The 14,726-nt window shown below is 44.8% G+C and overlaps 1 protein-coding gene across 1 annotated transcript in view; it reads right to left on the bottom strand.

The window, feature by feature from the left end:
• The window catches only part of COL9A2 (collagen type IX alpha 2 chain), a 47,263-nt gene that overhangs the window by 30,184 nt on the left and 2,353 nt on the right, over window positions 1–14,726 (bottom strand). Inside the window, exons 2-11 of the mRNA XM_083751729.1 lie at window positions 13,765–13,839; window positions 11,412–11,447; window positions 10,756–10,818; window positions 7,378–7,431; window positions 6,923–6,958; window positions 5,832–5,855; window positions 4,378–4,431; window positions 2,093–2,146; window positions 1,695–1,742; window positions 448–504 (exon numbers count right to left, since the gene is read on the bottom strand). Of these exons, the coding sequence (XP_083607855.1) occupies window positions 448–504; window positions 1,695–1,742; window positions 2,093–2,146; window positions 4,378–4,431; window positions 5,832–5,855; window positions 6,923–6,958; window positions 7,378–7,431; window positions 10,756–10,818; window positions 11,412–11,447; window positions 13,765–13,839 (501 nt within the window). The remainder of the gene's footprint in view (window positions 1–447; window positions 505–1,694; window positions 1,743–2,092; window positions 2,147–4,377; window positions 4,432–5,831; window positions 5,856–6,922; window positions 6,959–7,377; window positions 7,432–10,755; window positions 10,819–11,411; window positions 11,448–13,764; window positions 13,840–14,726) is intronic.

Raw genomic sequence — 14,726 nt, 5'->3', positions numbered from 1 at the left:
GATAGCTAATTCAGGTTCATTCACCTCAGCATTCAAGGGTATGTGGATTGAGCTATCTAAGAACAGCTGTCCAAGATTCCCCAACTCCTTGAGGTTACCAGAAGAAGAAGAAGAAGAAGAAGAAGAAGAAGAAGAAGAGGAGGAGGAGGAGGAGGAGGAGGAGGAATTTGGATTTGATATCCCGCTTTATCACTACCCAAAGGAGTCTCAAAGTGGCTAACATTCTCCTTTCCCTTCCTCCCCAACAGCAAACACTCTATGAGGTGTGTGGGGCTGAGAGACTTCAGAGAAGTGTGACTAGCCCAAGGTCACCCAGCAGCTGCATGTGGAGGAGCGGGGACGCGAACCCGGTTCCCCAGATTATGAGACTACCGCTCTTAACCACTACACCACACTGGCTCTCTACCATAACCACTATCAACCCCAAAACAACATGTAATGCTTTACCTTCAAGCCCTGTAATCCCTGAGGGCCTTTGGGTCCAGCTGGGCAGTTGGTTGGACACTGTGTGGGGAGAAAAGGGAGGGAAGAGGCGATTATAGGTCCGTCTCAACTGAGAAGGAATTTAGCAGCTAGGGATAAACATAAGCTAGTCCTCCTAAAGCCCACATTACCTGGTCTTTCACAAGATCTTCAGGTAGTATCCTCCTCCAGGAACCTTACAGTGATAAACTAATAGGTTTATACATGGCCTTATTTTTTGTGAGGGGCAAAGAGGAGGAGAACATCAGGACAAGCAAAGAGAGATGAGGAGGAATCCTCCTGTTTTCACAGTGCAGTGCAGGATGTGAGCACAGCATACTCTGCCCACTTGCAATTCCCAGTAATTGGTATTCAGAGGTATTACTGCCTCTGACGGTGGACGTAGAACATAGCCATCATACTTAGTACACTATCCTCCTGCATTTGTCTAGTCTTCTTCTAAAGTTGGTGGCCATCAATATACAACTTGTGGAAGCAACCCTCTTAGTTTAACTATGCACTGTGTGAATATTTACTTTTGCAGAGAGGCAATGAGGGTGAGAAAGAAATTCCCTTCCCTCTGCTCTGACAACCCATAGCAAGGATGGAGAAGCTGTGGTTCTCCAGATGTTGATGGACTACAACTCCCAGCATCTGTGCCAACTGGCAAGACTGGCTGGAGAAGACAGGAACTGGAGTCCAACAAGAACAGCTGGAGAGCCGCAGGTTAGCCACGCTTGCTTTATGGTGATGGCCGCTGGGCTGAAAAAGCAGAAAGCACAAATTCATGGTGAATAGGCCTATCAGCAGATATGATAGCTACATGAAGTTTCTGTATGCTATGAGTACCATACTCTGCTTCTAAGCTTTCCAGAAGCATGTGTCTGGCAGCCACTGTTGGAAACAAGGTGCAGGCGCTAAATCCTTTAGAGTGATTCAGCAGGGCCCTTATGTCCTTAACATGCATCTGCATTCAGTGCACCATGCATACCAAGCATCATGGATTCTGATTAGTTATGGCTGTGCACACTGCCACCCTTAAAGGAATGGCAAAACAGGAACTGCCAAGCTCTGAAAACATCTAACGAATCTGTGCCAACAAAGGAATCCAAGCCAAAATCCCAAATGCACTTCCTATCTTTTGCCTTCTACTTTTCAAGCATCGTGTACAAGATGGGTGGCTTTCTTCTTTTTTTTAATGGAACACAGCATGTAAATGCAACCTTCCTTACCAAGAAATCTGCACTGCCTTCAACTCCTTGGATGCGCCCAACGGGGCCCTGCAGAAGAAAAGAAAAACAATCAAGTATCCAAAAAGGCAATATGTGCATCAGCCTGATAAGGGGAGAGGCGGACTGTCCCCTCTCATTTTTTAACCAGAAGAAAAGATTTAAGATTCAACCAATAGAGGTCACAGCCTGGAGCAGATCAAAAAATAAATGTGCATGGTCAACTTGCACAGGGAAAGGTGCTTCCCACAGCCCACAGTAGTTACTCTTTTTTTAAAATAAAGTATCACACTTGCATGGCATCATGGGCATTGTAGTCTGCCAGCCAGGGCTGCTTCCAACCTTGTGTTTCCCCCTCCAATTCTATGGAAATTATCCCAAGTAGTAGCAATAAAACTTACAGGTTTCCCAGGAGGCCCTGGAGGCCCTTGTGGCCCTTCTGGTCCACGTACCCCCTGAAAAAGAGACATGAAAGTCAAGAGACTAGCAGCCTAACATGTGAAAAAACAATCCAGAATGTTCCCCATTAATACTGTCACAGTCCCTACGCAGGGAAGTTACTAAATGTTGTTTTTTAACATGAATCACTGACAGCCACCAGTAGAAGACATGAAGGTCCAAATACCCAAAGGTGCTGATGGGCAGGCAAGAGTACAGTGGCTGCCAGTAAGGTGGCATCAATATCAGGGTGAAGATAACGACTGCGACAGGAGTCGCTGGGAGGATGAGTTAACTGAGGAAGGAAAAGAACAGAGGCTGTCTTTGGTGAATAATGGCTAGCAGATGATGGGAACACACGACCAGGCTTGAACACAGGAAGCTGCCTCATTCATAGCAAGCCAGGCATTGGTCCATCTAGCTTACTGTTGTCAACAGTGACTAGTAAGCAGCAGTCCAGAGTCTCAGCCTTTCCCAGCTCCAGCTGAAGGTGCCGCTAGGGATTGAATCAGGAACCTCATGAGTGCAAAGCAGTTGCTCTTCCACTGATCTGCAGCCCTTGGAAAGACTGTTTGGCCACTTGGAATAAAGGGGAATTTGAGAATGAACATACAGCGATAAGGGCAGGGAGGAAAGTTCTTAGGCCAGGTTGTGTTTATGCTGCAGTTCTGCAGAGTGGTACAGAGGAAGAGCAAAACATCATGGGGAAGTTGAATACATGTTTCATTCTAAAAAGTATGTTTCTTATGCTTACTAAGGCATATTGCAAAATGTGCATGGGAAACCCATTTAGAGTGTGTTTGAACGGAAAGGGATTTCTGAATTAGGTGGAAGGGAACATTTTTGTTTGCAAATATAATTTTGCATAATTTATGAAAGTTGTAGCTTACAGCACATATTGATACAGAATTTGGCAGAGAAATTCATTTATTTTAGCATACACAGTCCTAGTGATACAGAAGAGGATGAGAGAATGGAAGCAATCGGGAAGAGATGTAGCTGTTTTCATTTTATGCTGACATATTTCTTTCTATTTCTGGATCTTTTGTCCTTTCCCCTCTCCTTAGCACATGAGCCCCTCGGCTACAGGGGGACCCACCCACCTCTTTATGTTTAGATTTGCATATTGTTGCAGCCTTGCTGATTCCCACCCCAACCTGAGTTGTTTGTGCAGCATGGTCTATCCATTTGAATACGCAAATATAAATCACAGCAGCTCTGGATGCCAATGAACATTGGGTCTAAGGCAGGCTTCCTCAAACTCAGCCCTCCAGATGTTTTTGGCCTACAACTCCCATGATCCCTAGCTAGCAGGACCAGTGGTCAGGGATGATGAGAATTGTAGTCTCAAAAACACCTGGAGGGCTGAGTTTCAGGAAGCTTAGTCTAAGGCCTGGCTACGTGCTACAGTCAATACATGAAAAATATCTATGCTCTGACAATTCAGAATTCGAAAAATTCATTAGGAGAAAAGCAGAGAATGTTGGAGATGATCACAGTGCCCCTAGATGCCTTTCTCCATCTCAGGGTCACCTTCTCCCTCCTTTAGGGGCAAATTTTCATTAAGAGTTAGGAGATGAGGATGAGTGAGGCAGTTGAGGTAAATAACAGATATATGGAGGGAGGCAACACAAGAACAGGCCTTTTCAGCAGTGGCTCCCCATTTGTGAAATGCTCTCCTCCCCTGAGGCCATCATTACATATCTTAAACCGGCAGGCAAAAACATTCATTTTTCTCCAAGCCTTTGGCTCTTAATTAACTGTAACCACCTTGACTGGGTGGGATGTTTTAATCCTGCCTTTAAAAAACAGGACTGTCTTTTAGATTTGTCATTGTTTTATTTTATGCTAGTGTGAGTTTGTTTATTGTTGTAAGTCGCTTTGAGTTACTTTTGTTTTGAAAATGACTAATGTTTAACTTAAGTAGTAGTAGTGGTAGTAATGTGCTGGTACTATTAAGATATGGCCCTCCAGCTTTAGCTTTCCCTGTGCTTGCCTGTAATCCCCTTCAGTTTTCTCTGCACATCTTAATTTTCAACAGGTAAAGCCTATCTACTTCTGACAACTGTAGCAGCATATGTTGTTGTTTAGTCGTTTAGTCGTGTCCGACTTTTCGTGACCCCATGGACCAGAGCACGACAGGCACTTCTGTCTCCAGCAGCATATAGTCAGGCTCTTATTGCAGAGCAGGCCCAGGAAAGCCAACAAACCCCAAGTCGTATTCACCCATCTCAGCTGGATCCCTTACCTTGGGTCCCAGAGCTCCAATTTCTCCAGGGAGTCCAACCTGGCCTGGAGAGCCCTTAAGAGAAAGAAACAGAGAGGGGAGAAAATGCTCTTTTTTAGTCATATGATGGGAAAAGCCCTTTGTTCATCTGTTCAGGCTCTGTCAGACGTCTGCGGTGGCAAAGGGTTTGCTAGGCTAACAAGCAAGGAGAGATGAGCAGGCACTCTCAAGCTAACAGCAAACGATTCCATCTATGTCTGCTGAAAATGCAGCACCTCATTCTCCCACTTAGGTGACACATTGGTGAACATAGGTGCCCTATGACAGCACAAGTATGTGCACATGTAACAGGTGAGAGAGCTCATCTGGAGGCGCTTCTGGGTTTGCATTTTCTAATTCTGGGCACTGACCAAGCAAGGAAAAAAATCTGTTTAATCCAGCAAAAGTCTGGATAGTTATCAACAGATAAGGCTGGTTTATTTTACGCTGAGTCAGATCGATCTAGATTCTAGCCCAATACTCTGGCAGCAGGTCAGGTAGGGAGGGTTCATTTCCCCATCACCTGCTAGAGGATTATTTTAACTGAAAATGCCGGAAACCGAACTTCAGACATTCTGCATACAAAGCAGGTGCTCTGCTACTAAGCAAAATTCCCACTCACCCACCCCTTGCTGTCAGTCAGCGTCTGGTGCATGCAGAGAAGCAGTGGGCAACCCCTGCCTCATGGGCCAAATTAGGCCTGCAGGGCTCTCATGGGGCTATTTCCCCCCAAGCCACATCCTCTTGTCCCACATCTGTCATCATATATGTCAGTTATGGGGCAGGTAAAGATGTGGCATTGACCACAAATAATGAACCACAGATATTCCTGCAAATTTATTATTCAATTTTTGTGATATACAAATGACGTTAAAAGACTTGGTCTATTTTTTTGTTTCATTCGTTTATATATATATATATGGGGGATGTGGCTGCAAAGGAACAACTGGGAGCCTTGAAATGGGCTCCTGGTTGCTCCTTGAAAGTCAGTGCTCCCAAGTAGAGTCATACTCTGCTGAGAGGTGCTGAATTCAAGCCCTTCTCAGATCAGCAGAGACCCTCGTTTCATGATGCCATGATGACACCAAGTGATTGGCATGTGGGCATTCTTACCTACCCACCAAAGTAGCTTACGGGAGCAAGAGAACCCAGGATTTGGCCCACTGGCTGGAAAAACTCCACCCCACCCCCTGGTACGTCTTGGCTCAAGATCCCTCTTCCAAATGGCTGAACTAATATTATTTTTTTAATAAAAAATTGCCAAACCAGTGGCACATCACTGCTCACAACGCTGTGACAGCGCAAGACCCTTTGTGTTGGGTCACTGCCCCTTCCTCCAAGCCAAGCTATGAACACACACTCCTTTAAGCACCCCTCACAAATCCAGCACACTGCCTCCCGTCAGCCAAACCCAAGCTCACATGAACAGCACTTACAGGAGATCCTTTCAGCCCAGGCCCCTGAAATGAGAAGACAGCCACAGTAAACAATCATGCTGCGTTGAAGAAACCAGCTGAAAAACATGAAGGCTGCAGCTGAGGCATCTCCCAGAGGCAGAGCAGCTGTCTCGTTTTCCCGATCTGGTTGCGTCATATTAATTAACTGCATTTCTGAGTCACCTGCCCCATAACCAGGGTTCTCTTTGGGTGACAGACAGTTTAGGCAAATAAAAACAGTTACAAACAAAAAACCAACAAACAGGTCTAATATAGCAACTGAGCGTACATCACTCAGATCCATCAAAGCCACAATGCAGAGGCTTAAAACATCTTACAGGGCAAAACACACCCTCCAGTGAAAGAGAGTCCACTCTACTTATGAGTAGAGATGGATGATTAGGACTGAACTGTTATCCATGCTTAGAGTAGCTCTACTTAAATCAATGGGACAATAACAAATAAGTGACTTAGTTATTAGTATGTTTGCCTTCTATCTCTCCTCTTCAGGGCTTAAGGTTTCATACATAGCTCCCCCGCCCTCACTCCCCATTTTATCCTCATGACAACCCTGAAAGGTAGGTTAGGCTAAGAGATGGCAATTGGCCCAAAGTAGCCCATGTTGGCTACACCTGCCCTAAACTATAGCTTAGAGCTATAGGAATGAGCCTTGATAAGCCTGAGGCTCATATGCTCCCTCCTCTGGCTGCAAAGAAGAGATCGGAAGTACCTGCTTCCACTTTTAAACTAATGAAGGCTCCCCTCTGTGTCTGAACCTGGGGAGTCTCTGGCTAGTTTAAACTACGGATTGTTAACAAGCCAGCACCATAAAGGACAGCTTGATTTTGGCTTGTTTCAACAAACCACAGTTTCCCCAAGTCCAAAGGTAACAAGCAACTGTGGTTAGTTTAAAAGTGAATGCTATATAACTCCTCCTTACTGCCGCACTAGAGGAGATATGGGGAGTATGCAACCCCACTCTCATCACACTCAACTATAATCCAACACGTTGGTGTGATTGTGTACACTGGACGTGTTCATATAGCGTATACTTTCTTGACAAATACAACCAATAAAGAATAAACACTTACCGGAAGCCCTGGAGGTCCTGGAAGTCCAGTCTGGCCCTGAGTGAATGCAAGAGGGAAGAGATATTTGGTGTAGCAGGATCCACACAAGTGGAATATGACTTAAGCTGCAGATCTACTTCATGGGACAGATCCAGATATAAGCTCCAAAGACCCAGCCCTACCAGATAAGATTGAACCTCTTGTGTTTGCAGGTGCAGTCTGGACAGTATTGTTGTCTGAATTCACCTAAGCCCTCTGTTACCTTGCACAGGCCAATTACATCCCCTGTTTCCCCCTGCTGTAGTTGCTTGGGGATGTATACAGTGCATACATGCATCCAAAACCACTTTGAATCATTTTGTCCCCCAATAGTCCTCATTTGGAGGACTTCAGCCCCCACTACAGCATCTGCAATGCACAGCTGTCACAGTCTTAAAAGAACCACTCCTCGAGTCACACAGAAAACAGTTACTCACTTTCGGGCCAGGTCGCCCAAAAGGTCCTGGTTCCCCTTTTGCTCCCGTTAGGCCCTGTAAAAAAATGGAAAGAGAATTACAGGATCAGCTTGCGGGACATTAACTGGCATCTGCAATAAAATGGGTGAAGCAGCGAATTCAAACCAAAAATCTTTGCCACAACTGCAGAGCATCCAGAAATAGAAACTGCAGGTGTAAAATAAAGTTTTTGTGGAAATGCAGGCATGTGCGTATAACTTTCACTGCTAAATCAAGGAATAAGCTAGTCATCTAAACCAGCATTTCGAAAAAAGACCTAAAATGTGCATTCCCTTACCAAGATTCCTAAATTACCTATTTCTGCTACTAATCCCAGTGATCACAGGCACAGCCAGGTTCGGGGGGGGGGGCAGACTAGATGCCTCCCCCACCCGCTTTGACCTTTCCATTCTTACCTTAAATATATGAGGTGACCAAGGGTAAAACTAGCAAAAATAAATCAATCATATAATAATAAGTGCTGGAGATGTAAGGAACAGATAGGAACATACTACCATATGTGGTGGTCCTGTCCAGAGATACAAATATTTTGGAATATGATTTATGAAGAGATAAAGAGATCAATAAAAACTACATTTAGAAAAAAATGGAAGAATTTTTATTAGGAATTGTATCAAATAATATTCCCAAAAACAAAATCAGGTTATTTATGTATGCGACGTCAACAGCAAGGGTTATAGTGGCAAAACACTGGAAAGATACAAATACACCCACTAAAGATGAATGGGTTGTTAAATTGTGTGAGTACTTGGAGCTCGCGAAGATTACAGATGCAATAGGAGATAAACATAAAAAGATGGTGAAAGAAGATTGGGAATGTTTAAATAATTATTTGAGGGGCAAGGGTTCATCAGTAAAGACCTGGTTATGTTTAGAACGATACCACATAGGGAAATGTTCCCTGATACCAAGATAAGGGACTCCATGGAATGCAGATAGAGGGAATTGATAAGAATAATGATCTGTTGTGACCTTGACGGAAGAGTACAATAGACGAGCCTTCTTGTGTTTTGGCTCATTTTTCTATTTTCTTTTTTTCCTTTTCTTCTTCTTCCCTACCCCCCCCCTCCCCCAAAATAACGGCTCATGTTTTGCGCCATGCATTTTGATATTTTTTGTAGTTTTGTATCCCTTATTATTATTATTATTATTGAGGATTTCTTTTTATTATTATTATTGAGGATTTCTTTTTTTGTAATTTTGGTTGTTTATATTTACCTGTATTTGTTTAAAGCAAAATAAAAAACTTTTTTAAAAAAGGAAAAAGAAAAGAAGAAGGGTCATACATAAGCGCCCATTCCCCCTACCCAGCACTTCCTACTGGACGGGTTTCCGAGTAGTAGAATATGAAGCAGCAGCACTGAAGCTGAGGACTATTATAAGAAGGCGGCCACGCAGATAACTACAGTTGTACCTTGGTTTTCTAACAGCTTAGTTCTCGAACGTTTTGGCTTCCGAATGCTGCAAACCCAGAGCAAACTATCTTTGGAAGCCAAATGTCTGGCAGGGCTTCTGTGGCTTCCGATTGGCTGCAGGAGCTTCCTGCAGCCAATCAGAAGCTACGCTTTGGTTTCCGAACGTCTTGGAAGTCGAACAGATTCTGCTTGACTTCCAAGGCACAACTGTATTTTGATAAGAGATGGAATCCCTTTATTATGTACTGGTGTCACAAAATAATAATAATAATAATAATAATAATAATAATAATAATAATAATAAATAATTTTATTTATATCCCGCCCTCCCCAGCCGAAGCCGGGCTCAGGGCGGCTAACAACAATCAAATAATCAAACAGTCAAATAATCACACATTCTAAAAATATTTCATTATAAAAATTAATTAAAATCAAATTGATGGCAACCGATTAAGCAAAATTCTGTGCAGGTTGCCAGAGGAGGGAGTCAGGCTGCGCCCTGACCAAAGGCCTGGTGGAACAACTCTGTCTTGCAGGCCCTGCGGAAAGATGTCAGGTCCCGCAGGGCCCTAGTCTCTTGTGACAGAGCGTTCCACCAGATTGGAGCCGCAGCCGAGAAGGCCCTGGCTCTAGTTGAGGCCAGCCTAACCTCTCTGAGGCCTGGGACCTTGAGGATGTTATTATTTGCAGACCGTAGGTTTCTCTGTGGGGCATACCAGGAGAGGCGGTCCCGTAGGTACGAGGGTCCTAGGCCGTATAGGGCTTTAAAATACAGGAAAATGCTAAACCACAAATTCAGATTCTGGGGATACTATAAAAATGTTATGTACTTCTATTTATATGTGTTCTCTCTCCATCTCTTGTACTTTCTCCCCATTTATTTCCTCTATCCATCTATTTCTTTTGTACCTGTATTTATAGTTTATAGCTTTTGAAAATAAAGCTTATTTCTTAAAAAAAGAAGAAGAAAATGCTGTGAATAAATAAAAAGGTTTAGCTTTGGGGGTGATTGTGAGTGATGTGGGGGATAAAGAGATAGCACAAGTTGCAGTTCTTCTGGCTTCAGCCCCCACATCTCTAGCTAGCAGTTCAATCTCTGAGCAGGAGGCGGCTGCATCTCCTTGACAGTGCATCTGCCTCTGACAGCACATGCAGGAACACAGCGGCACCAAGCAGAGCACGCAGTTTGCTATTTCACCTGCTGCTGCAGCCCCTGACATGTTATCACCAGCTCAAGATGTAACTGAGGACAATAGTGTTTTTCTAGGATATCTTTAACCAAAACAACACGCCCTCTTTGCTTTTTAAATCAGCACAGGGCAGGCGATTGCAAAGTAAACAAATAGAGCAGGGTTTGCTCAACCTCGTGCAGGCAGGATGGGGCTCAGGCAGTGGGGCGAGGAGTCTTACAAATACAGAAGATTTTCCATCTAATGGAAGTAGGGGTGACAAATAAACAAATATAAAGCATGAGTTGCTAAAGTGTCCCGAGTGTGGTGCAAAACTACCAGTTTCTGCAGCTCAACAACTTTGCCCCAAAATGCTCAACAACGTTGCGTCCGGATTTTCACATTTTTAAATATGGCTACCCTGCCATGGACAGGCTGAAAATGGATAGTCAAACCTCGGATCCTGAACGCCTCTGTTTTGGAACGTTTCAGCTCCCGAACGGCGAAAACCCGGAAGAAAATGCTCTGGTTTTTGAACATTTTTCGGAAGCTGAACATCCCAATCGGCTTCTGCTTGGTTGCAGGAAGCTTGCTGCGACCAATCGGAAGCCACATCTCAGTTGTGGAACATTTGGGAAACCAACCGGGCTTCCGGAACAGTTTACATTTGACAACCGAGGTTTGACTGTACTAGCAAAGCATGCAAATCATACCAGATTTGGAGCGAGTAAAGGAGGACAACCATTTGTACTCACATCAATCCCAGGTTTCCCCGGAGGGCCATTTGGACCTGGAAGGCCAGGGTCTCCCTTGGCCCCCTGTCACACAAAAACATTTGAGGAATTAAAAGTGTTCTTAGGGAGAAAAGAAAGTGAAAGCATCACAGTTGCACACTGCCACTCTGGGGGATGTTTGCAGGGCCGGCCCAAAGGCTCTGTCCAACACTGCAAGCTCAGTTCCACTTGTGCAATGAAACTCCCTCTTCCCTCTCCACATGTCCCCCAGATGTGCTCTGGAGGGTCCCCCAACCCCCTGGAGCAGACTGGTGAGTTGTTGTTTTTTAGTGCAAATTTAATTTGATTTCCCACACAATCACAACCACAGCTTTACAGTGGTAAGGTCTGCTGATACTACTTACAAACAATGCATATTAAACTGAAGGCTGTCTTTGCTTTCCAACAGTTACAAAACATGGCTTAAGCCTCCCACAACAGAGCTTCTCATAAGCATCGTATTTTGAGCTCTGCATTCTAGACCTAATCCTGACAGTTCAATACAACTCAAAGCTGGGAGACAGGTACTGTATGTAACCTGAAACTGATTGCAGATTTTTATTAATACTAATGTTCACACTATAAACAAATTATAGGCCCAAGTAACCCCTGCTGACATTACTTGCTTAGATACTCACAGGGCTCCCTGCTGCTCCTGGTGGGCCTTTATCACCCTGGAGAAAAAAGGGGAGAACTGGTTAATAGCATGTTCCTCTTGAAATGATCGCTGTCAAAGCAACTGGAAATGCAAAGTCACCAATACGCAGTTTTGGGGGATATAATGAGCATATCTGTTCCCTGGTCCTGAAAGATATGCACAGGCTGCCTCCTTGGAACCAATTCCAGGTGTTGGTTTTTATGTGTAAAGACCCGACAACCTTTGGACCTGGTTACTTGAAAGAACATCTCTCCTCATATTGTCCTGTCTGGGCTCTGAGATTCAGCAGGGATGGCAATGCCAACATCAGCTGTTAAGTGACCGCCCCACAAAGCTTTCTCAACAATGGCACCCCCAGCTGCAGCACATCCTCCTTCCATCAATCTGGCTGGCATCAGCTGAATACAGTCCTCTTTCTGCAGGCCTCTGAAATATGGTTGTTTTGCCTGGCACACCCAGGTAGAAGGTGGAAGGCTTCACAACCCAGGTGGGTGAGAGCAGTTTTAAGAAACATTTTTATTACGAAGACCGTGTATGCAGCTTGCAAGCATCAGCCCAGCAGGAGCCAGCTGCAGATTACTACATAGACTCTCAAAAGGAAGGGTGTCTGAGGTTTCTATCTTAATTTCTAAGCAGTGATATATTTGCTCATTTGTTAGACTTTCAGTTTTTTATTTAATGGCATGCTCTCAGTGACTGTGGTTATGGCTTAATATGTCAGGCTCAATGGCATCACTGGAGGCTGCCCCTGTGACATCACCGTCCCATGACATCACTGGGGATGACCCCAGGTCTCAGATTTGGAGCCTTAAATCTGGGATGCTCCTGACCTGGCAAACATACTCTGAACAGGCCTTCTGAACATGCCATATAATGCAGATGGATGTGCTGGTATGCCGTAATTCAGGGGTTGGCAAGGTTTTTGTGGCTTGGGCCGGTTCACGGTCCCACAGACGCTGTGGTGGGCCAGAGTACACACACACGCATGCGTAAACATGATTTCCGGTGCTCCTTCTGGCGTGGAGGAGGTGTGCGCAGCTTCCCATTGGCTGCAGAAGCTTCCTGCAGCCAATGGGAAGCTGGCCAGTGTCACGGAAGGCGGTCCCCGCTCTGCTCCGTGTCAGTTTAGCCAACTGAGTGGGTGGCGGGGGTCCATGGGACGGATAAATGACCCCCATAGGCCGCTTGTGGCCCATGGGCCTTAGGTTGCCGACCCCTGTCTTAACTGCATTTTAAATTTACAGTTGTATTTAAACAACATTTTTTTAAAATGCCTTTTATATTGTTGTAACCTGCTCTGAGATTTGCTTTTGAAGAGACGTGGGGGATAAATCTCATAAATAAAACAAATGTTTTCAGGTTTTCTTTTCTTTCTTTCCATCTTTCATGGTAGGGAGTCAAAAATTGCATCCAAGGCACTAAGACTCCAGAACTGTGTACTGGAAGCCCTCTCAAGTCCCTGGCATCTGCAATTTCACCCCTCCAAGCTTTTCGTCTGCAGCCATAAGGACTAGAAACTTGCACTTGGAAATCAAAGGTGCCTGTATTACCAATGGGCAATCCAGATATCCTGTTCTGAGTTTGCACTGCAATCCCAGAATCACATAAGCGTGCTAAGGGTTACAAGCAAGGAGGTGGAAGACCTGGATTGGGCCCCACCCCAAAGGATCATGGGGTCATAAAACAGATTCCCCTCCACATCATCATCATCCACCCCAGTTTACATTTTTCCATCCCACCACATCCATCTCCTTTAGGCAGCTTTTAAATAATAACAGAAGCCCAACAACCCCCTCCTCAGGAAAAGGCAATGCTGATACATAAAGCCAATGAATGAACACCCCACTCTACCCATAGCTCTCCTCAGCATTCCAGGGAATGTTTTTTAAAGATAAGTCCACGTATAGTAATAGGGTGTTATTGCGGGAAGAGAACAGTGGTACCTCGAGTTAAGAACTTAATTTGTTCCGGAGGTCCGTTCTTAAACTGAAACTGTTCTTAACCTGAGATACCACTTTAGCCAATGGGGCCTCCTGCTGCCACTGCGCCACGATTTCTGTTCTCATCCTGAAGCAAAGTTCTTAACCCGAGGTACTATTTCTGGATTAGCAGAGTCTGTAACCTGAAGCATTTGTAAGATTCTGGTCTGTACTGTAAATCAGATTTGAGAAAGCAAAGCCCACAGGCTCCCTCTAGCTTTTTTGGACGGGCACTGCACCTGGGATCCTGTATACAATGTCCTCTTTTGTACCCAAACATCTCTCTCCCCCCCAACACACACACACACACACACCATCCCTTCTGCTGCTCAGGTTCCTGTGTGGTGTGCTTACATCAATGCCGTCAGCGCCTGGCACTCCTGGCGGACCCGGGGGCCCTCGGGGTCCAGGTTCTCCTGGAGGACCTTGCTAAGGAGAGAAATCAAACAAGAAGCAAAGTTATTTTGGTGGAGAACAAGGTTGGCGAAAACCAAGAACCAACAAAGCTGGACGAGCTTGTCTCACAATCACATCACAACCCCACAGAAGCCAAAGGTTGAAAGCCTCAACCTCTTCCCTGGAGAGCTGGGTTGCAAAACAGAGGTGTGGATAGGAGTGTGCCTGAAGCCTTGGGAAGGGCAGACAGATTTCCACAAACCCCCATGCCTGATCATATTGCAAAAAAACAAACCAACAAAAAATCAGCTGAAAATAGGTGAAGCCAACCATTGAGAAGCAGGGTGACAATAAGCGATATGGTACAGATCATGATAGATCCGGGAGATTTGAGATTAAAATCCTCAAGCAGGCGGGCAAATCACTGAGCAACCTTAGACTAAGCACCATCTATTGGTCTGAGCTACTTTGCAGGGTTGTTGTAATGGTAAGATGGGATAATCTACTAGCCCATGCAAAAGGGCAACAACAGACAGACAGAATTTTGTTTGGAAAAAGAAAAAGAAAAAGGTTTGGCTGCAACTTTGTAGCCCTTTTGATCAACCAGGTAAAGAGGCAAATAGATCTTGCTTCCTCCTCTTTTTCCTCTCAGATCTCAGGGTGTCCTAGAATTGGACACAGGATCTTAAGACAGCATGAAATTTGGCTTCAATGAAATTTCCCCTAAATATGAATCACTGGCTTCAACTGCCTACTTGTCCAACACATACAGCTTCATACACTGGGCTGCGGCAATGCCCTCAGGCATCCAAATTTTGGACTGACATTTTTTAAGTAATATCAACACATTTTAAATGCTCTGTTCAAGTTTCTCTGCAACTTGGCCTTTTGAATTTGTGGGAAGATCAGACAGCAACTCT

The sequence above is a fragment of the Podarcis gaigeae genome, assembly GCF_964106915.1.
Source record: "Podarcis gaigeae genome assembly, chromosome: 8".
In the NCBI taxonomy this organism is placed as follows: Eukaryota; Metazoa; Chordata; class Lepidosauria; order Squamata; family Lacertidae; genus Podarcis; species Podarcis gaigeae.
This window is presented reverse-complemented; position numbering and strand designations above follow the sequence as displayed.